Source organism: Calypte anna, chromosome 1, assembly GCF_003957555.1.
Source record: "Calypte anna isolate BGI_N300 chromosome 1, bCalAnn1_v1.p, whole genome shotgun sequence".
Taxonomy (NCBI): domain Eukaryota; kingdom Metazoa; phylum Chordata; class Aves; order Apodiformes; family Trochilidae; genus Calypte; species Calypte anna.
The window spans coordinates 85,291,307-85,313,417 of record NC_044244.1 but is presented as its reverse complement, the minus strand read 5'-3'; the positions used below and the strand labels follow the sequence as shown (position 1 = coordinate 85,313,417).

Sequence of the window (22,111 nt, the reverse complement as noted above, 5' to 3'; positions counted from 1 at the left end):
CCATCTTTTATCAATAAGTTAAAAACTCATTAGGTATTGCTATGAAACTGATTGTGGTTTTTTTTTCCAATTGTGAGCTGTTTATCAAGAAGAAAAATGCCAGTGTTTAACAGGATGTAAATATTTGAAGTATCTGAACAAAAATATCTCTATTAACTGTAAATATCATTGTCTTTTTATTCAGATTTTTTTTTGTCTTTCTGGCAAAGAGGAAGCCTACAAACAGGCTAATGGCACAGGCTTGCACACAACAAGCTTTCAAATGTGTGACAAACTGGAAAAAAATGGAGGGCTTTTTGTAATTGCTTTTGGTTGCAATAGTTAAAGGTGTTCTTTGCAGACACAGCTATTGTGTCTTTTAGTTTTAAAATAGAACTTCCCAAGGAATTCTTGGCCAGAATCTTTTTCTGTTTGCCCAGTCATCTGGGCCTACATTTTTTAAAAATGGGGAATGAAGAAAATGTTTTAGTTTATCTTGACTGGAAGGAAGAAATTTTCTTAAAATGAATACATGTCACTGAGCAGTATATGTGGCTTCTGCAATATTTGATATTCCCTTATATTTCTGTTGTCTTTGCTATATCTGTCTTAATCTGGAAAGAATTTTATTTCATAAATTTCATGTGAAACACTTTTTCACAGTAAAACCTTACAATGACATAGAGCTAATTAAATATTTTTTCAAATCAAATATGTGAAAAATTAAATCCATGTTTGAATTTGCAAAATACTTCTAACACTTTAAGCATAATACTTACCTTCTCACTTATTTACTGAAGAGTAACCAGTACCAACATGCTATTGTAAACTCAGTTATTTAGATCACAAGTTGTTCCTTTCTAGTACTCTGGATTGACATACAATAGGGCTGATTTAAAAAAACTTCAAAATATTTTGTGTATTAAACATTTTTATGAGCAAAATATTTTGAATTGAGCTGAATTAAATCTCTGAATCCATCTAAGCTCTAGCTTGAACATCAGGTGAGAGTGATAACCCCATGGGCCTTCTGATAATGTTCAGGTAGGGAGCTTTGTTTACAGGAGAGAATGATATGTGGTGACCCAAATCTCCAGTTTTCTCCAGCTATGTAATTGCTGAGGTATCTTGAAAAATATTTCACATTTCCAGTCTAGGTGAGAGCAAGCTGTCAAAAAAGTCTCTCAATCTGTCACAAAAAGTGCTTTAGTTTTCAGTAATTTCTAATTATAGTCCTTACACAAAATGCAGCAAATTCTACTTCAGCAACACCTTTTGATACCAGCAGAAGCCCTGAAGAAAATCTTGCCAGGGTGAAGTTAATGCAGCTGAAGAGGTTGGAAAACTTGCAGTGCTTAAACCTCAGTTCAGCTGCTGCAGTGAGAAGTGAAAAGGCTTCGCTTCTACCCTCTTCCTGCTGTTTTTAACAGATGGGAAGGGATCAGGGAAATAAGAACAGTTGTATCTCAGTACAATCAGCTTCCTTGAAATCCTGCTTCCCTTCTGCATGAAAGATCTCTGCTTGTGCTGTCTTATCATGTGTGACCACCAGAAATATTTCCTCTGTTCCCTTTGCTGCTGCTAAGAGGAGGAGCAGTCAGCGTGCCCGTTCTGACAGGCCTAACTTCTGGTCCTACTGTGAGAGGCATCAGCTTGTGGGGTGGAGGAGCCCACTCTTTAATGAGAGAGGAGCCTTGAAAACTCCTTGTAGTTGAGAGCTGTGTGAAGTGGGAATGAAGAAACCACAGCTGCTGGGAGCTGTGAGGCCCTCAGGAACCCTTAGCCATACCATGTTTTTCACTTGCTGAGCGGGAGAGAGGATTTGTATCTGAGAGGCTGCTCAGCTCTGTTCTCTCAATGCATGAAGTAGGGGGCACAAAAGCCTGTACAGGGGATGGCTTTAAGTCTTGTGTCTCCTGATGCTACTGGTTCCTCTGTACTTTCATCTAAATGGAAAAGCAGTGTGGAGGGGGACAAGAGCTGCTGGCAGGAGAGAAAGACAGTTCTCAAGTGGCTGCCTGAAAAAAACTAAATGTGAAATGAGATGTGTTTCTGACAATTGGCTTTAGATACTCACCTGGAAAATAGATTTCTCTGTTTAGGAAATAAATCTTCTCCACTCATCTTTTTTCTGCTCTTCCTTACCCTGAATGCAGCTGAAGCTGCTACAAGGTGAACCCTGCTGAATGTTGAGGAACCCTGCCCTGGTTCGGGACTGAATGCATCTGTGCAAGGGATCTGGCAGAGCAGCAGTGCTTACACAAGTGACAGAGCTTAGCTGGGGAGAAGGCAGCAGCTTCACACGAGCAGTTTTAAACTGCATCTCTTGTGAAGGCAGTCCCTGAGTAGTGCTGTCATGAGCTGTAACTTTGAAGAGCCTTAGTTCTTGTGTCTACTTGAAAATGCAGTTGTGCAGGGAAGGAGTAATTCCAAGCCCTTTGCTTCTGTGGAAGACAGTGACTCATGACCTGAATGCCCTCCCACAGCTCAGAGCTAAAAAGCTTATGAAAATTAATTGTTTGTAGTTAAAGCACTGAATAGCTGGGTGTGAAAAGGCTATCTGGGATATACTAGATATAAGAGAAGGGCTTGAATTAACTTGCTCCAAATTCCCAACCTGGAACCAAATGAGAAAGCTATGGGCTTTCCACTTGCTCCTTCCTTTGTTTAGAATTCAATTAGTAAGTAGCAGTGGAGTCAAAAGGCAGCTGGAAGAGTTAGGATAGAAGCATCTGACTCCTGCTCACATCTTCAGAGACAAGCAGACATGCTAGGACAAGATAGGGCTGGGAGGAAAAAGGAATGGAAGCAAAGCACCAACCTCTCTTACACCTTTATTCCTGAAAGACTGGTTGATTTCACTTTTCTGAGGTACTTTGGAGAAGGAAGTATCATGTTTTTAATTTTTTTTTTTCAACAGGTAAAAGGGAATTTGCATGACTACAACAGCCCTGCTTCAGGCAGTGAATTTCTGGCAATGTGACAAAATTGGTCTTCAAAGCCTTTGCCTAGCTTCAGCAGACTGAGACTGTTCTGATGATAGTGTTTTAGAGGCTGTAATGTTGGGAAAGAAAAGGTTATGTGCTGTTCTAGTTGGAGTCACTTAATAATCTCATAAGAGTGTAGTGCTTTTTGAATGAAGGGTGTACTGCAAGAGTGCTTACTGTGGTTGGAACAGGAGCTCCCAGATTGTCAGGCCATCATTAGTCTTTTTGTGGGAATTTATGATAATTCACCCAAAGAAAAAAATGATGTAGTTTTCCTTTGGTCTCTCTGCACAGAATAGCAATTTCATCTGCAAGGAAAAAGTGACAAAAAAGAAATCTTCATGATGTGGTGGTGGGTTAGTGAAGCAGCCTTACCCGTAGCACATGGCATGGCTCTGCATGGCTGCTCAGGCACTGTGGGATGGAGCAGGCATTGTGTTGTATACTGCAAAGGCAATTTGTCTCCCTTTTGACTGAAATAATTTGAATAAGAACATTTACTTTGAGAAATTCATTAATCTGTTAAGTGAATACCTTGTTGGAAATAAAGATCTCCTGGGAAGATTGGACTTTGTGTAGTTTGTAGCAGTTCAAAGCCAGCAGTATGACAGTTTTATCCTGGATACAGAACTTAGACTTTTGAATATATACTTCTTTACATATATATATATACACACACACACACATAAAATAAAAAATCCTAAACCCTAGCAGCAAAACAATTGGGATTTGTGGAATGAAGTGAAAGCAGAGGTTAAATTATATTTTTAAAATGAGTTAGCCTGTGTAGAATGACAAATAGTGAACATGTACAGCAGGTTCCACACCAATGGGGTAAGTTTGGAGGGAACAGGGGATACCGTGCAGCCTTTTCCTGCTATTAAATAGGCTTAAAATATTGATAAATTTGTATCAGCAGGCTTTAAGAAGTAAGTTTATATTTTGAGTAAATTTAAGGTTCTATTATATAACAACTTCAACTTTTTTTCTTCTTATTTCCCTCCTACAGATCACACATCTGTGGGCGGGCTGGGAGACAGTTTTTATGAATATTTATTGAAAGCCTGGCTTATGTCAGACAAGATGGACACGGAAGCAAGGAAAATGTACGACGATGCAATTGAGGTGATTATAATTCATTGAGTTTTCCAATGCAGTGGAACTTTAAAACTATCTTTAATACTTACAAAAAAAAAGGTAAAAGAAAACCCCCAAAAAACTCTACCACAGGGCCTGTTTTGATTTGTTTAAGTTTTAAGGAAACAAGCGATGAGTAATACTAGCTTTCACTCTGAGTAATTTAAGAAGTGTTATTGTGCAGTACATCTGATGCAGATTAGCAGCTTGTCCAAAATGGTATAATGTAAAAGTCCAAGCTATACTTTATTACAAAGAGATCTAACAATCCTAAGATGTATGCAGCACAACCAAGTCACTTTTCTTCTGTGTTCAGAATCATTCTATGAGTTATTCTGAATTGTTATATTATTTACATAATTTTCTAAAGCATTTAGATGTTACATTTCATATTTATCTTGTAAAATGTAGTTCATACCTATTCCTGGCTGTATGGTTCTTTTGTGATATGGTCTAGCTCCCTCTCACAGAGCAGGTAGTGCTTGTCCAAGCAGGAGAGTGCTGCAGGATGCTTCGGTGGGATTTGGGTGGATACATCTTCATGGTGGCTCTGAGCTTTATGCTGCCCACCTCTTAGTTTTCCCATACACATACATCTTCATCAGGCTTGCTTGTGCCCATGTGTGCCAACATGCCTGTGCTACACTTAAGACTGTACAGAGTTTTAGTGAAGTTAGTCAACAGCAACAGGGACCGTGTAGTCTTGTCCAAGTGCAGATAAGTGCTAGGTCCCTAACTTGTTTCACACTCTGTCTGTATCAAGTTTATTTCAACACAAGTTTTTAAAGTTTAGTTTTAATGCACTCAGTCTCCCAAATCAAAACACCTGTTTTTGGTGTTCTCAAAATTCATATTTTAAAAGATATGTAGTGAAAATGCTGGCCAAGAATTGCTTTGAGGCTGTAGTATTTCTTATTCCTGGCTTGAATTTAACTACATTTGGCTTTCAGCATCTTGAACTTTTTCCTTCCCTACGTTGTTTTAAAGGCTCAACTGCATCATGTAGCTGGTTACTAGCAGAAGTATGGTAAGCATTTTCTCCTGAAAGAGAAATGCAGGTTTTTTTTTTAGTCTCAATATAAAACAGAGTTTGAATTATTTCTTAGGCCTTTTTTTTCCAAGTAATTTCCAGTGTCCTCACTATGGAGACAAGAATGTAATGGTTGTTCTAATACATTTTCGCCTCATTTCTTCTCAGCATTCTCATCATCCAGACAAGAGCTGTGTTTGCACTCTTACCCTTTGCCTCACACTGTCATCCACTTTCCAGTTTTATTCTGAATCTGGTTATAGTCTTTTTGATTTACTGCTTTCCCACTACTCTGATTTACATTCCAAATTCCTCAATGTGTGACCTTAAACTTATCTCTGTTAAAATTGATTCGGGCAAAACCCATTTTGTCACCTGTTCTGAATGATTTTACAGAAGTGACTTTTCCTTTATCACTATCTATAGTTCCATCAATTTTTGTGTCATCTGCAGATTTTTCTTAGCATTTTTTTTTCTCACTGATCACTGGTAGAAATGCTGCCTGGCATTGAACAAAAGTATCTTTACAGAATTGCCATGGAATGAGGAATTTTTTCACAATTCTTCGTTTTACTTTGAACTATTCAAGCAAGACATTATTTAATCCATTTCGTATGTGCTGCCTTGAATTTGTTTAGGACTAATATTTTGTACAATACCAAGGAAATTCCTGACATTCCTAATGTCAGCATGCACTTGTCAATCAAACATTTATTTCTGAAACCACATAATTCATTTTATATGATTGTTCTGTTAACATTTTAAAATACTGTTAATATGATTGTTCTATTAACCTTTTAAAATACTGTTAAAACGTCAGTTATTTCCTATCCATTTGAATGTACATATCTCTCCTGGGTTTGTTGGAGTCAACATTGGTAGTTAAATATATCTACTGAATACTTTTAATATAAGTTTAAAATACAGCTTATTGGGACCCGTGGGTTAAAAAATGTTCAGGAGTTGATGATTAACATCTATTGTGGTTATTGTAGAAATATTTTATCTTAATACTCTTAAGATGTGAACACTTGAAAAATAGAGGAAATAAACTTTCCCTTTCATGCTCTTTACTAAGCCTAGTTTTGCAATAATTTTGCATGGGCAAATCTTGGTCCCTGAATGGAGACACAGCAGAGCGAAGTGGGACCAGATGAAAACATGCTGTGGGTAGGGTATAGAAAGAGCTGCATTGCTTCTGTTTCAGGTGATGTATGACCTGCAGTGCAAGCATCAGATGGTTTTCTCTTTGTCTTTCAGCTAGACCCACCTGTATACACTTGAGTCTGCATGAACTGTACTGATTTATACATTGTGGAATGTCCTTCTGGTTCAGGGTTTGTGTTTACCCTAGGTCGTATTTAACAGTGAAAGATACAGACAAAGAGTCAGTGAGTGAGATTTCTTTTACATGACTGCCATTTGAAATTTTATTTAAAATCTTTTTAAGAGCCCATTCCCTTACCAATTTTTTTGTTGTTGCCTATGACATAGGTCTTCCTCCATAGCTGACACTTCTTGCTTTTTTTTTTTCTTGGAGAAAAGCTCTTTGCATCATTTATGCAAGCAGAAGGTTAAGGGTGTGAAATACATTCTTCCCACTCATAGCACTGAGTTGGCAATATTTTCTGCACCCACCAGTCTAAAAGATTTGTTTCTCTTCAGCTTATTACAGGGATGTGAGTACAAGTTAAACACACCTCACTCTAAAGTCTTGCAGTAGGCAGTGATATCCCATTCCTTGGAGATATTGGAAGGAAGAAAGATGATAGCATCTGTTCTTCAGATGTAATGATTTCCAATCCATGGCATATGAAACATTACCCAGGTCATCATATACTTCATATAAGGAGTATAAACAAGTGCTCTACCTATGACCTCTCTGTGCTGTGTGACATCAGTGTAGCCTTCCGCTGGAAAGAATGATTAATTTCAGTGTCCTAGTATGTAGATTTGTAGCTGCCATAAAAGTAGAAGTTGGGAAGCTTTTTGAGGATTTTTTTGTGGTGATAAGCATTGAGGATGGGCCTCTGAGCTTTCGACGTAGTCATGTGGACATCCCAGATAGAGTGGTTGAAATCACAGATTGTTAGGGGTTGGAAGGGACCACAAGAGAACAGTGTCTTTTTTCCTTCTCACACCAACTGAAGGATAAGGAAGCTTCCTTTTCATCTGTTGACTTGAGTATAGTCTTATCCTTTAGGCTCAGAAGTGAGCCTCACTCTTTCTTATTGGACAGCATTAGGTAGCTAAAAGAAGGATTCAGCAGTGTGAGTGTCACAATATAGCAAGAACTGCTGCAAGACAGCTGAGAAAATGCAGGTTTTGTAGTCATAAAAATCACAGAGAAGATGGCCATCAGATAGAGAACATTCTGTTTTCACAATTCTTTCTGTTGTTTTGTGCATTTCCAAGACTAAGGAGACTTCTTCTATCAGTTAATCTCATAGCTGATGTGAAGGAAATCTTTTCTTTGGAAAGAAGTCTTTTCTTTGGAAGTGTAAGCCTACTGGTCCAGATGGATGTGAGGGCTTTACAGTACTTGTTGGAGGGCTCTGTGGCCCAGGCATCCAGCCCAGGAAAAATGTGACGTCTGTTCCAACCTGCTCAAGTTTTCTTGTCCTTTAGGCGGTGCTCCAAGCAACAGCTCCCCAGCCGTTCCTTGTTAATTACTGTAAATATTAATTATACATTTTATACAGTTAGTAAGCAATGGGTTGTTGACCGATAAAGTATTTTGAGAAGGTTACATTTATTTTCTTTTTGGGTATACTTCCTTTCTGACTATTCAGATGTAACTTAATTATTAAGTAGCTGACAGAACTTCATTTTCAGATTTCATAAACTACCCCCTTACACAAGACAGTGACATTCAAGTTCAGAAGATGTGGTCTCTGTTTATAAGAGGGACACCTAGATCATGTTCTTCCACCAAACCTCAAAGCAAGACTTGGAGTGAAGGAGTAGCTTGTGAAGGAGGTTATAAATTTGGCCTTTGATGGCTCTCCTGGTGCTAACCATAGTGATTTTGTCCCTCCTTACAATGCTTCTGCAACCATTCAGTCCTCAATAGCTATGAAATTACAAAAAGATACTATTGAAAGAGAATTTGACACAATATTTGGAATTTTTTTTCCTCTGGGGAAATAAATAATCCAAATACTTTTAAGACTTCCTGCTCTTCATAATAAAAGCAACTTTTCTTTAAAAAGGAGTCCTCAACTTCTATGTATTATATGGTTTTAAAAAAAAATCCTGTAATCATCATACTGTTGGCTTTGTTACAGTCTAGCATAATTGAATCAAGAGAGCAAATGCTGCAGATCTTAGCATCATCTTCAGTGGAAGAATTTTCAGCAGATCCAGTCTTTCCTATACCACTACTTTCAGAACAAAATGGGCTTGTACAGCTAACTACATCAGGCTCCCTAGCAGCAGAAGCCACAGGAGCATCCCAGTCTTCAGTGCCAGTTTGTATGATTGTTAGACAACCACTCTGGCAGCTGTCAGAGACTTAATAATTCCTGCTCTCTCGATTATTTCTGTGTTGCTCTCACTGGATCCAGCCATAAGCGTGAATGTCACAGCTGTCAGTGGTATTAATGAACAAATTAACTCAAAGGAATACAGACCAGCACTTCAGTTTCATTACCTTCAGAACACAAAGACACGACAGAGGACAGTGGAGAAATTTCATTATACAAATGACGGTGAAGTCAGCTAGAGTGTAAATAAGGAGCAGGGCCCTATTAATGATATCATCATCTTTTCCTTGTAATCCACTACATTGGCTTAAGATGATGTATTTGCCTTAGCTATACAGGGATTAGCAGATCTTCACAGGGTACATGACTGAGGTGCAGTTTCATAGCACTGTAACCATTCAGAAAAGTTAGCTGAAAGCACTGCAGCTTCTCAGGTCAAGAACATACTTGGAAACCCATACAGAAAAACGTAAGTATTCAGAAACACAACTGCTTCAGACTGCTTTTTGTGTAATAGTCTTCCTCAGATGGGGCTCCTAATCCTACAGATTCTGTCTTTTCTAACTGTGTCTTCAATAATGTTGTTCTTGGACAAGTTTTTGTTGAAGACAACTTTGGAAGCTTGTCAGATGTTATTTCAGTACCTGAACGGAGGCCTTCCATATGATAAGATATTGCTCAGTAAAGCTCAGCTGTCCATTACAGCTGTTTTAACAGTCCTGTATCACTTAAGCATCACCTTAGAAAAAAACCAACAGTTGAAATACCTACTGCAGACACAGAGGAGCTTCTTTGTCCACTTTGTTGAAAAAAAACCGTAATTTTTCCTTCAAATAAAATAGAGATACTATTTCACTATGCCCTTTTAAACCTGAATTACAGGTTGCAACCTGGTTAATCCATGTATGTATTGCTTGCATCTGTGTTGTAAGAAACTGCAATGTTTACACTGTGTAGATAGCAAGGAATAACTGTGTAGCAGAGATGATCTCCAGATCCTGTTTTAGTTGTATGCGGGATCTTCCCTCTGCCTGTGTGTTCTCAGTATATCCTCTTTTAGTGCAAATACAGTTGTGGACCTTTGCAGTGTAATTTGTTGTGAGTACCAGAAAAGTAATGGAGAAGGGGTAGTAATTCACTGCTGTAATAGATCTTGTGGGTGGCAGGGAGAGTAGTAAATGCATTTTTAATGGCGCTTTAATCTTTCAACTCTAATTGGACTCAGAGTACTCTGACCAGTCACACAGCTCATGCACTTTGAAGGAAGTTGTGACCCCATCAGATGATTATGTATGGGAAGTACCAAGGAGAATTCTGGAAAGAAGATAATAATAATGTCTCCATGGTGAAGAAGATAATTGTCTTTATTATTATAGGACTCAAACTTTAACAAATCTCAATTACAAGAAAAGCTGTTTAATGCTGAAGATAGTAAATACTGCAGTAGATTGGTGAGGATTGTGAATGTCTCTGAAGGAAGCTTAAGTAAATGTGTCGTTCTGTGTAGTTTGCAAACTTTGGAAAGTTAGGTCACCAGTTCTCCTCCTTACTACCAGAAGAATGCCATTCATAATTCACAAGCAACACTTCACTGGCAAAAAAAAAAGTACAAAGAAAAAGTAGCAGTTGTCTCACCTATGAAAGAATGTTTCTTGTGAACAGCTGCTCTAACCTTCACCCATCTTTTGATCATGTGCAATCAGAAAGCTGCTAGGAGGTGATTGAAGCATTCCTGTAATTTCCAGTTACAAAATAGGAATATAGGTGCTGCCTTTACATATGTTGCTGACATTCTAGCGTGGATGTATTTTCTGAGTATGCACAGACTGTACAGCAGAACATCTAGGTACTCCTCAGAGTTAACAGATAGACGAACATTGTTTGAACCATAAAATGTGCTGAATTCTCACCAAAAAGTGCAGTGTTGTCTATCTCATGATTTTCCTATGTTTGATCTCAGTAGCACTGTTTAGCACTTAGTGTATTTTTTGTGTGCATTGAAATTATATTCTGTACCTCTGGTGCTCAGCAGTTAATTTGAAAGAAGAGATTTCTTTTTGTTTTGAAAACAGTACTTTATTTTTTTGAAGAGAGTTAGTAGTAAAACTTGCATGTGAAACAGTATTTGAAAATTCTCTCACTCTTCTTGTAGGCCATAGAAAAACACCTCATCAGAAAGTCCAATGGAGGGCTGACCTTCATTGGAGAGTGGAAGAACGGGCACCTTGAAAGAAAAATGGGCCATTTGACCTGTTTTGCAGGGGGAATGTTTGCCCTCGGAGCAGATGGTTCCAGAGATGATAAAGCTGGACATTATTTGCAGCTCGGAGCTGAAATTGCACATACGTGTCATGAATCATATGACAGGACAAGTAAGATATCTGCTGTTTATTTCACTAGTTCAAATACAGAAATGGTCATAATAATTTTAAGATTTGTTGGGGACCTGTGGCTTGTCTAACATGTGCTGTTTTTATACCACTATAACTTTTTTTAACATTCATATGTTTACTTCTGATCTACATCATGGTGACTTAATGTAAAACCAGACTTCATATGTTTCCTGCATATCTTTCCTGCACATTAATCCCTAATTTTGAGTCAGTCGGCTAAGATAGGTTATAAAGGTCCAGGGAGGAAAGAGTGGCTTGTCCTCCCAGATATATAGGCCAGGTTTTAATTTCATATATACTGTTCTTACAGTTATGTAGAGTGAGAAAAATAGAGTAGTAGAGTAAAAATTTGTAAGTACACCCTCTGCTGTTTTTCATAATAGAACATTCTGGGTAAATATAATTGAACTAAAGAGGATGAAGAGTCGTGTGCCAGCTGCAATAACAAAACACCTGAATAGTGAGGAGGCAATGTCAGACTTCACTGTTGGGTGGGAGGTCTCTCAAGTGCAATATTTTAGACCAGGTTTATTTTACATCTTGAGTAGTCACCTTGATACATAAAGTTGAAGTGTGGTGATTATACTTAAAGTGGCTCTAAAAACATAAGACACAATCAAAACAGAAGAGTCTCTAAGTAGTAAATGGGAAGATCTTAAGGACTGTTGAAAGTAAGGTCACTAGAAGGCAGGAGTTCTTTCTCTGAACTGGGAGCTGAAAAATGCTAGTGCAGTACTAAGCTGCATCAGGTGAAGAATTTCCAGTAGAGATTAGAGAATATTAACACTTCCTTAGGAGACATGTAATTTGTCACTGAGAATGTGCTGTACAAATCTGAATTTCAAGCAGAAAAAGATGCAGAAGAATTAGCAAAACAACGGAGCTTTTATCTGACAGTGGGAAAATAAGACAACCTGGCCTGCTCAAGCTGGAAAAATAAATTTGTTGTCATCTCAAGGGGTAAATGGTGAAAAGAAATAGAGCTATTTTAAGATATAAATAACACTGTTGAATCAAGAGCAAGATTTGTAAGCTCAGCTTGAACAAATGTAAGTTGGAAATTGGAAATGATTTTGTATAACCATGAGAGAAGAGAGCTTCTGCAATAACTTCCTAGTAGAAGTAATGGTAACTAAAACTCAAGCAGTTTTAAGGTCTGAATTCAGGTATTTATTCACAGTATTACATAGTATGATTGTATAATTGCCTGTTGTTTTAAAGAATTTAGTCACACAAGTGACACTTTTGCCTGAATAGTAACAGCATTAAAGAAAGGAGGAGGAAAAAATTTTAGGATATTTAGGGGAAAAGGTAGGATATAATAGCTATTCTTGCATTCTGAAAAACTGCATGTAAATACTTAATTTGACACTTAAAAATAAGCAATGCTAAATTCTCAGCTTTTTGTGCAGTCCTAATTTTATTCCTTCAGATGTTTATTCTGTACCCTAAATAAGTCAAAAGATGGGGAAGATAAAAGTTTTGGTTACATATTTAATGACAGTTTAAGAACACATCCATGCAAGAAGCAGACTGAAAGGTGTACAGAGAGAAATTTGTAATACCCTGGTTTTCTTTTGTTCACCCCTGCAACCTCAGGAATGTGGATTTTTTTGTTTGTTTGGGGTTTCTTTTGGGTTTTTTTGTCTGGACTGATTTTTCAAAGAAAATAAAGATGATGTGCAAAATGTCATCTTCATTATGTTTCAACAGCAGGACTTGAGACATAGCTGTACACTTTAATGACAGCACTCTAGCTGGTTGCAGAAAAAATTCTTTTTCAGAGGGCAGGCAGTCATGGTTCAGCTGATAGGTTTATCTTTCAGTCAACCCAGGAGACAGACTTGGGAGAACCCTTGACCCATTTGGTGTCCCCAGAAGAGACAGTAAAGTGCTGAGGTTCCATGCTGAGGGCAGAGAGCTCTTTTCTTCATATAAACCAACCAGAACTTTCCTTTCTTGTGTTTTCCCAGGGTTGCTCATAGTAGACTGCAGTATATGTCTGGTCCAACTTGGAATCAGTTAAAATCTCTTTTAAAATAGCACTGCTTTAACTTTGCAGTTTTGCTCTATGGTGTGAAAATGGTTCACATCTGCTGTCTCTGCCTAGACTATGGCCTGACAGCCCTGTTAATATTAAAATATCTGGAAGTATGACTACTATGGGGTTGTGCAATGGTCTTAGATGGCTCTTTGCACAGAAGAATGTTCTGAAAGGTACCATGTTCTAAGTAGCTTCTTTACATTAGTCAGCTATTAGCAGAATAACTAATGCTGTGATTAATTTTACATCCATGCTTTCAAATAAAAATTCAGTGAGATTGTCACAATATGCAAGGGTCACACATCCTTGGGTGGTAGAATTTCTTGGAATGACCCAAAACATTGGAAGTACGTACAAGTAAATAATTGAAGATTTAATGCACCAGCAGGATACAAAGCAAGAGAAGATGTCAAAGCTTCTGTAGCTGATGCATCAGCAGCACTGCCTGAAATCCAGCTGCTTTGGTGGATAAGAGCCTTACAGCTGACATAGTTTACCTGATATCCAAAAGGCTTTTTGAGAAGTTCTTTAATAAGGCCCTTTAAGGATATCTACATCTACAGCAAGTACACCAGCAAGATATCTACATTTACAACAAATACTTGCGTGGAGAAAAAGATGATTCTAGTGTCACAAATAGCTTAGAGGTATAGCCAGCTTTTGCAATGGACAAATGGTGGTTAGCCAATGTTACTCTGATATATTTTACATATATTTATAAGCATACTTAAATAGATACATATACATGTATAGTGTATTTACATTTTATATTTTAAAATATGTATATGTAAATTAAAAATATATACCTATATACACATAAATAATCAGGAAAAGGGTGGGAATGGTGAAGTAAGTGTACTGAGAACTAAGCTATTGAGGATAGCAACGATGAAAGAAAGCTGAAAAATTGCACAAGGACCTTATGAGGCTGAGTAATTGTGTAATAAATTACTAAATTAAACTCTATGTAGTTAAGTGTAAAGTCAGACACCTATGAAAAAATTATTCCTAACCTCACTTATAAAATGATGAGCTCTTAACTGACCATTGCAATTCAGGAAATTGCTCTTGAGATTATGAAAACGTCAGTTCAGTAGCAGTCAGGAAAAACAAAGTGAAAAGAGCAAAATAGAAAAAATCATTATGTCAGCATATTAATCTTGTCCACATTTATAGTGCTGTATTCAGGCTGGTCCTCTCATTTCTCAATTGATATATTAGAAATAGAAGAGTTGCAGAAAAAGGCTAGAAGGAAACTTGGGTGTGGAACAGTTTCCATTCCAGCAATAATTGAACTGGATAGTATTCTTCAGTGGGGAAAAGCTACGTGTTAGGCAGGATACAACAGATCTGCAATATCACCATGGAAGTGGAGAGAGTGGATAGGAATCAGCTGTTCACTCTCTTCTCCAAGCAGTCGTCTTAGAGACTATTGAATGAGCCTAACAGGATCCAGCCTGAAAATGGAGATTAAAAAAAAATGTGGTTCTACACTGAAGGGGTATTGGAGATATGGAACTCCATAGCAGAAGTTGTTTTGGATGCTTAAGGTTTACATAGATTTAAGGAAACATCAAGTAAGTACTGGGGAAATTGATCTATTAATGGTTGACGTCTACATAAAAAACTATGTTTAGTTTGGGTGAAGCCTGCTGGAAGAAGGTCTCATGTACTTGTCTGGTCCCATCCTTGTCTGATTTTGGCCATTGTTGGAGGCCATGATATTGGATCAGACTGAACTTACATCTGGTCCAGTATACTCATTCTTATCCTCTTCGTTTTGGATAGGTAGAACTCTATCTAATATCATTGATTTTGTAATAAAATTTGTAATTTTTTTTAACTGAAACTCCTAAAATAGTGCAGTTTGAAACAACTCTCGTAAACGTTCTTGTTGGAGTTTTGCTTACCATATGTGTGACTGAAGGAGAGTGGTGATTTTTTCTATTGGCGTACAGAGCGATACTCCCTTGAAACAAAGAGATTAAGGAATTATATTTTTTTGGCAATTTTCTGCTTTGTATGATGTGCTTATATTTTTCATTGTGGTATTCTTAGGTTCTCCTTTCAGACTAATACAGCCATGGTTAATTTGAGCCTCTAGCCCATAGGAATTACATGATTAATTGCTTCGATAATTTTTAAAGCTTGAGCACAGCTTCAAAGTTCAGTACCTTACATATTCTCTGCCAAAGCAAAAGCTGGGGAGCATCTGTAGATAAGAGTGCATTATTTATGTCAAATTTGAGGAGTAGTATGTATTTGTATAATTTAAAAAAGAGTTATGTAATTGCATGTCTCCATTATAGGAAGTTTTTTTACAGATAACCTCCTTCTTTTGCAGGATAGTCTTCCAGATGCTAACACAGGGCTGCTACAGCCTCCTTTAAGGGCTGAAATAGTGGATCTCTTAGTTCAGAGATTTATTATCAGGTGTGGCTAGGTTTTCATTGCCTACTTGTAAACTCTTTACTTGAGGATCACATTAAGAAGCACATCAGTTACGGTGGCCTGACAGCACTTCCCTACACCAAGAGATTTTGGATGAAAATACAGGTTATTTGACATGGTTCTAGGATCTTTTTCCTTTGTGCTGGGTGGGATCAGAGGGCATCAAAACCTCTGTTGATCCTTTTTTTTTTCTTCTGCTTGTAAGGAACTGATGTCAGTTACTTTAATTTTGCCCTATAATTGAATGTCTTAATATGTTTATATTCTTAGCATTTCATTAGTTTTCAAGATAATTACCATTCTTCTGTCAAAATTGGTAGTTTTCTCACAGGAACTGGATAAATTATTCATGAGAAAAATTATAGGCCTCGACAACAGGAAATATTTGAGACTACTTGAAGACAAGATAGTTTCTGCTTTTCTCACATGCTTGGGATATAGCAGTCGGCTATCCACCCTTCCTGCAAAGATTGGTAAGGAATATTTTATTTTTTTTTCCCCTCTGCAGCGTTAAAGCTGGGCCCAGAAGCATTCAAATTTGATGGTGGCGTAGAGGCGGTGGCAGTGCGGCAGAATGAGAAGTATTACATCCTAAGACCAGAGGTGATTGAGACCTACTGGTATATGTGGAGATTCACCCACGATCCCAAATACAGGCAGTGGGGCTGGGAGGCAACACAGGTAACTTTATTTATTCTGGAGTAATTTATGTCATAAATTATTCTGTCAGTAATTTAATTTTGCATATTTTCCTTTTGTAGCCACAGTAATCTACTGGTACTAAACACTTCAGATGTAATTGATTTTCATGAGTTGCTGTGAACCAGGGTACATATGGGGCTGTGCACAGTTATTCCTGTTCTGCAGTTGCTGCATCAGATGCACAAATGAGCAATGTGTTCAGCATTAGGCAGCTGATGGGCTTTAGGCATGGAAGTAGAATCCACTGGTCATGACTCCTACTGTTATCAGTAGTCTGCAGCCCCTGAGAGAGGAAATTTATCTTAGGAAATGAAAGTGTATTATAAATAACTTAGTTAAGCATGTGTTCACACTCTTTCTAGGTTTAAAGAGAAAACTATTCTTACAGTGTCATCTTGGTGAGCTAGTAAAACAAGTGGTAGGACAACTGTTCTCAGGTTTTATAGTTAGTGGACTAGATAGCTTGTATATGCGTAAGTGTGGGTTGGTATCATGTTTCTTTTCTTTTCTTAGTTGTCTGATGAGAAGGAAAAAAGTTGCCAGTCAGTTTAGATTTCCTCAATTATAACAGAAAAATTACAGCATCACAAGATGTAGATCATAAAAGGAAAAAATTGTTGCTAAGGGATTAGAGATTGTTGGTATTTTTGTTGTTTGTTTTTTGGTGGTTTTTTTGTTTGTTTGGTTGGGTTTTTTTCTTGTTGTAAAGCTGCTTTCCTGCATTTAAATCTAACTGTTGGATGTTTTAATCAAATTCCTGAGTGTGAAAATGCTTCTGAGTCTTTGTCATTGGAAATGCTTGTACTGGTGTACAGAAGCCCTGATTCATTGTAAGACTCTTAACATAGAGCTACACTCATGGCCTTCCTTTTTTCATGCTGTGTATGTAGATGGAGAACTCCTTTATCTGAAAACCATAGATTATAGGATATATGAATAACTAGACCTCATTTTTACATGGCAATATAATATTCTAATTTTAAAAATAATTTCTAATCCCTGAAAGAACTTGTGAGCCTTTTTTGATCTCCTGATTCTCACTGCTTCCACCTGCTGGTCTGTACTGAGCTCCTACAAAACTAATTTGCTGGCCAAATAGTTTTCTGATCATCTTCAAGATCTGTGGATTATTTCAGCTCCTCCACTTGCCTGCTACAGCTCCAGCAGTTGCACAGCTGGAAGCACAGCTCCAAGCCAGTTACAGTGATAAGAATAAACATTAAAAAGAAAAAGACACTAATGAAATATTTTTGCTACAGCCAGAAGAGATGAGGGAGGTAGCAAAGAAAGAGATCAACCTTGAGACTGTTCTGTAGGTGAAAGCCAGTTTTGCTCCAGTGACAGGAGGCCCAGAAAGGTACTTGTAGACAGAGATCTGTTGAGAAGCCTGGAGTCATCAGGTGGAAGATACTTAAGGAAGGTTTGTATTTACCCTGTCCTTACCTCCACTATGTTAGAGGTCTGCTTCTGTCATTCTGCATCTCTTTGAGATTTTCAAGGATACATTGTAGAACCACCTGACTTATAAATATAGTGCATTTAGCCCTCTCTCTGCCTTTTATCAATGCGGATTTGTGCAAAGGGCTGGATTGTATGTGAATGCAGGTCGTTGTTCTGTACTTTATCTATTTCACCATTGGCAGCTTGGTTTTGATTTTATTACCTAGATATTTTGGATGGCATATTACTGCAGATTATGAGCTTTGACCAAGGCCTGTTTTTCACATCTCTCCAAATCCAGTGTCTGTGGAGAAAAAACAGGAAGTCAACAATCTTACATTCCCTCACTGATTATAATCAGGGTCTCTATCTTTCCTAAGAAAAAGAGACTAATTCTCTCTTCTACCATACTTACCACTAGAGACAACATCCATCTCAATTGTACTGGGTCAGCCAAAGTGGATGATGGGATGCTGGGGGGCTGTCTGAAGTATTACAGAAATATGCATGCAAGATATGCAGGGTAAATACAGAAAACTAAAATCCCGTTCATATAAATTATTTGAAAGCAACAGGAGCCAGCACTTCACAGTAGGCATGTAAAGCCAATTACTAATCTAAAGTATGTGAATGAAGGGTTCACCTATTTGTTGGGGACTTGCAAATCTGACTGAGTAGCAGAATCATGGAGGCTGCAGAATTCATTTAGAGTTTCTACTTACAGTGATAATAATATACAAGATGTGAAGTTTGGGTAACTTTAGGCAAATTGAGGACTGACAGTGAAATGGTGTGGAGAAAACCTGTAGCTCTCTTCTTAGAGATGCAAAGTACACAGAAAAGAGCCAGGCATAGGTTGGAGGTGAAAGGAACATGGGTTCGTGTGTTGGAAGCTGTGAGTACCGCAGCTGGTGAAGAAACTGTCAGGTTTTGTTAGTGTGTTGTTGGCATAGTGAAGAAGAGTGACACAGCCACAGAAATAGCCTCAGAGGAATGAAGGGAGCTGAGGTCAGATCAGAGGCACCTCCAATTTTATTTCCAAAGATGATGGATCAAGCCTGTATGTCACAGGCCCTGCAATCTCACTTTGTCTCATTTTTTGCACTGAGATATGTGGGCTTGGCAAGTGTACGCTACTGCACAGTCTTCTGTTCTACTTTTGATATGAGTAAAGGGAACTGGAAAATTAACTTCTTTTGGTACTTTATCCATTATTTAATTACATGTGCTGTTAAAAATACATGCTTTATTTCCCATTTGAATTTGTCTAGTTTCAGCCATCGATCACTGGATTATCCTATGATTCTTACACCATATTAAATGTCTTTTGTTCCCCCATATTTTCTTTCCAAAGAGCTTTCATAGATTGTAATAAGCTTACTGCTGAATCTACTTAGGATGCTAAACAAATGGTATTGTCTATTGCTGTAAAGCATTTTCTCCAAATGCCTCCACCCACGTCAATTCATCATCCTTTAAAAAAAAATAAATTGTAGAATTTCATATTCAGGTTTCGACTATCTGCAGCCCTGTGCAAAAGCAGAATGATATCCCTGATACCATTTACTGTCCCTGTGTGTGCTCATGCCACGATATCTGAGCAGGAATTCCTACTGAATTATCTCATGTGGCTACTGAAGTCTTTGAAGTGTCTCTATTTTCCAAGCTATCTGGTCCTGCAGTTACACAACCTTTATGTCTACGTTTAAGATTATGTGTCTGGTTATAGGAAACTCATTTTGTTTAGGCCCCAGTTACTGCCAGATTGCACTTTCTGCTGTTATTTCCCTCTGTTTTTTTTGCCAGCAGCAATGCTGTGGTGGTTGATAAAATTTCCAACTACTCCTTGTGGCTCTCTGAGATGAGTCTCTGTTTGGTGGGTTTTTTTACATTGCCAGTCTGTTCTTAAAACACTTGTCAGTCACTTTTAAATTGAGATAGTGATATTGATAAGGTATAATACTCTCTTTCATCGTAACATCTTACAGTACCATGTCAATTGCTTTAGAAACTTAACAGTTTCTTACAGCTCTGCAGTTACCTTTGTCAATTTCTAGAGCTCAAAGAATGAAATAAAGCTTGCGAGCAAGTTGGTTTCTATAAAACCGTGCCAGTTGGTGTCAATTATTCTCTTATCCTGTGTTTTTACATATATTTCCATAATTGTTTGAAACTGACACCCGGTAAACTGCCATCCTAAAATTCAGTCTGACAGTGACTTACAATAGTAGCATTACCTTGACACCATTTCAGTCATCTGGGATTTCCCTATATTCTAGGGTGCAATAAATTTAGGATCGTTTTATCAAGGAGATTGTTTTTCACCTGTTGAATGAAAGATGATTTGGGTGGCAAATCAGATGCCTCCACACCAACTAATCCAAGATCTGTGTGATGGCAGAATGCCTTTTGAGCAGCTTGTCTACGGCATCAAACTTTTCAGCCAGTGTCTTGAAGTTCTGTACACCTCTGAATCAAGGACACTTTGTTTATTCGTATTTGGATGAATAGCTGTATAGCAGTCTTTCAGAGGATTTTTTTCCCCTCTATAGTTCATTACTACCTGCAGTGTATGGATCTCTGATTGTTTAGGGTGAATCCTCTGCCTACCCTGAACTCCAGTTTAGCAAGAGCCTATCTCTCCAGGGAGAAAGATAAAGAAAAAAAAGAGACAAGATTACTTGGAAATTATAAGAGGAAAAAATAATAATCAGTATAAATCACACATTTTCTTTCCTCAGGCTTCTAAGCCTGCTAACTTCACCAGTGTTGCACTTAGTTACCCAAGCATGACACCTTTAGAGCAAGGAGCAGGATCTCAGGGCAATCTATTGTCGACGGTCTCCAGAATAAACAAGTTGAAGGAGACAGTGTCCTAACAGTGATGCCATTTGTTCCTTCTTTTCATTTCATCACAGTCACTAACAAGTTTTTTCCTGTGTGGAGACTCTGTCACTGTTGGTGAGCGTAGACCAGAGAAACACCTGCAAGGTCAAACTGCATGTGGGTAATTCTGAGGGAATGGAACCACTGGGGTTTTATCGACATCTCCATCCCTACTCCCCCTCTCACCACACTCCAGAGCAGAGACAAGGTGGTGTTCAGCAGTATTATAAAAAAGGTGACACTGGCAAAAGGGAGCACTTCATTTCCTGCCTAGAAACCAAAGTGGTTTTTTTTTATTCATATTGCACCTGCTGGTAGCTGTAGGGCTTGTGAGGCAGAATATGCAAATTATTCCCTAAACAATATATGTATTATTTCTTTAGAAGTCAGGCAACCAAATAATTGATTTTTTAAATTTTTCTCCTGTTTGGCTGCCATGTAGAAGCTAGTGTCACTTCTGATGTGCAAGAGTATGTAGACAAAGAGATTGTTGTGTGTGTGGTGCTGTTGAGTTAAATTTGTCCCATATACCTTTCTCTCCAGACTGTAGTGAAACCAAGTCCCATCATGTGAATGGTCTCAGTGTAGCCCTAGCTTGCATTAGTAATCAGATCTGAAAATTATTCAAGACAATTTATCCTTTTAGTCTCAAGTCCCAACAAAAAAGGGAGCAGTTCTGTCAAAACTTGGAGAAAGCTTTACTTGAGATAAGGAAATACATTGAGGATTAGGTTTTTCCAAGAAACACAGTGCCTTTCTTGGTATAAGTCGAGGCTCTACAGCCACAGCCAGTCCAATAGCATCCTTGGACTCTCACTTCTTTAAAAATCTTGATCTTCAGAAATTTGGAGGAACTTGGTAGAGTCTGGATGATTCTTTAATCTGTGAACAGCCTCACATTTCCACAGGGTAAGAGTGTATACTAGGAAGTTAGCTGTAGTGCCTGATGTGCCATGACTAGGTACTTTGCTCATTTGCCTTTTCACTTTTTCTCCTGATCTCAGTGATGGCATCTACCAGCATCCTTCATGTGTGCATACAATGGAAGATTCTCCTTTGTTTCCCAGTATTTCTAATATGCAATGGACCCTGAAAAGTTAATTTTGATTGAACTTTTTTTTTGTGCTTAAAAAGGGGCATAATTCAAAACTGATTTGCTTCCCTGCCTTGAGTCTCCTCTGCTTCTGTAGACTATAACTAGCAACAATCAGAATTAATGAAAAACTGGGCCTGAAGCACCATGTGGAGAGAAACTTCATACAGGTTTACGGGCCATCATAGATTAGTGAACTGTAGGTAGCTAAGTGTTGTAGCTGGTAATGATGGACATCCTGAGCCGAACATTTTCCTTTATCACTGTGCCCTTTCTGTCCCTGCGTGAATCTATTAGAAGAGATGGTGTCTGCTGAGGAAGCACTACCAGAGCAGTGGGAAAACACAAATAACCTGTGAATCATTTCAAAGTCGTTTCTTTGGGGCTGGTTTTAATGGCTGATATCCTTGTGTGCTTCGAGGTCACGCACGTGAGGTGAATAATCGGAGCGTAGGCAAGAGGTGCGTGGAGCTGCTCCAGCTCA

At 38.1% G+C, this 22,111-nt stretch overlaps 1 protein-coding gene across 2 annotated transcripts in view; it reads left to right on the top strand.

Annotated features, from left to right (window-relative positions):
* MAN1A2 (mannosidase alpha class 1A member 2) overlaps positions 1-22,111 on the top strand; it is a 141,497-nt gene that overhangs the window by 110,590 nt on the left and 8,796 nt on the right. For both annotated transcript variants that reach the window (XM_008505451.2, XM_030445140.1), the window contains exons 9-11: positions 3,976-4,091; positions 10,771-10,990; positions 16,015-16,187. In XM_008505451.2, coding sequence (XP_008503673.1) covers positions 3,976-4,091; positions 10,771-10,990; positions 16,015-16,187 — 509 coding nt within the window. The remainder of the gene's footprint in view (positions 1-3,975; positions 4,092-10,770; positions 10,991-16,014; positions 16,188-22,111) is intronic.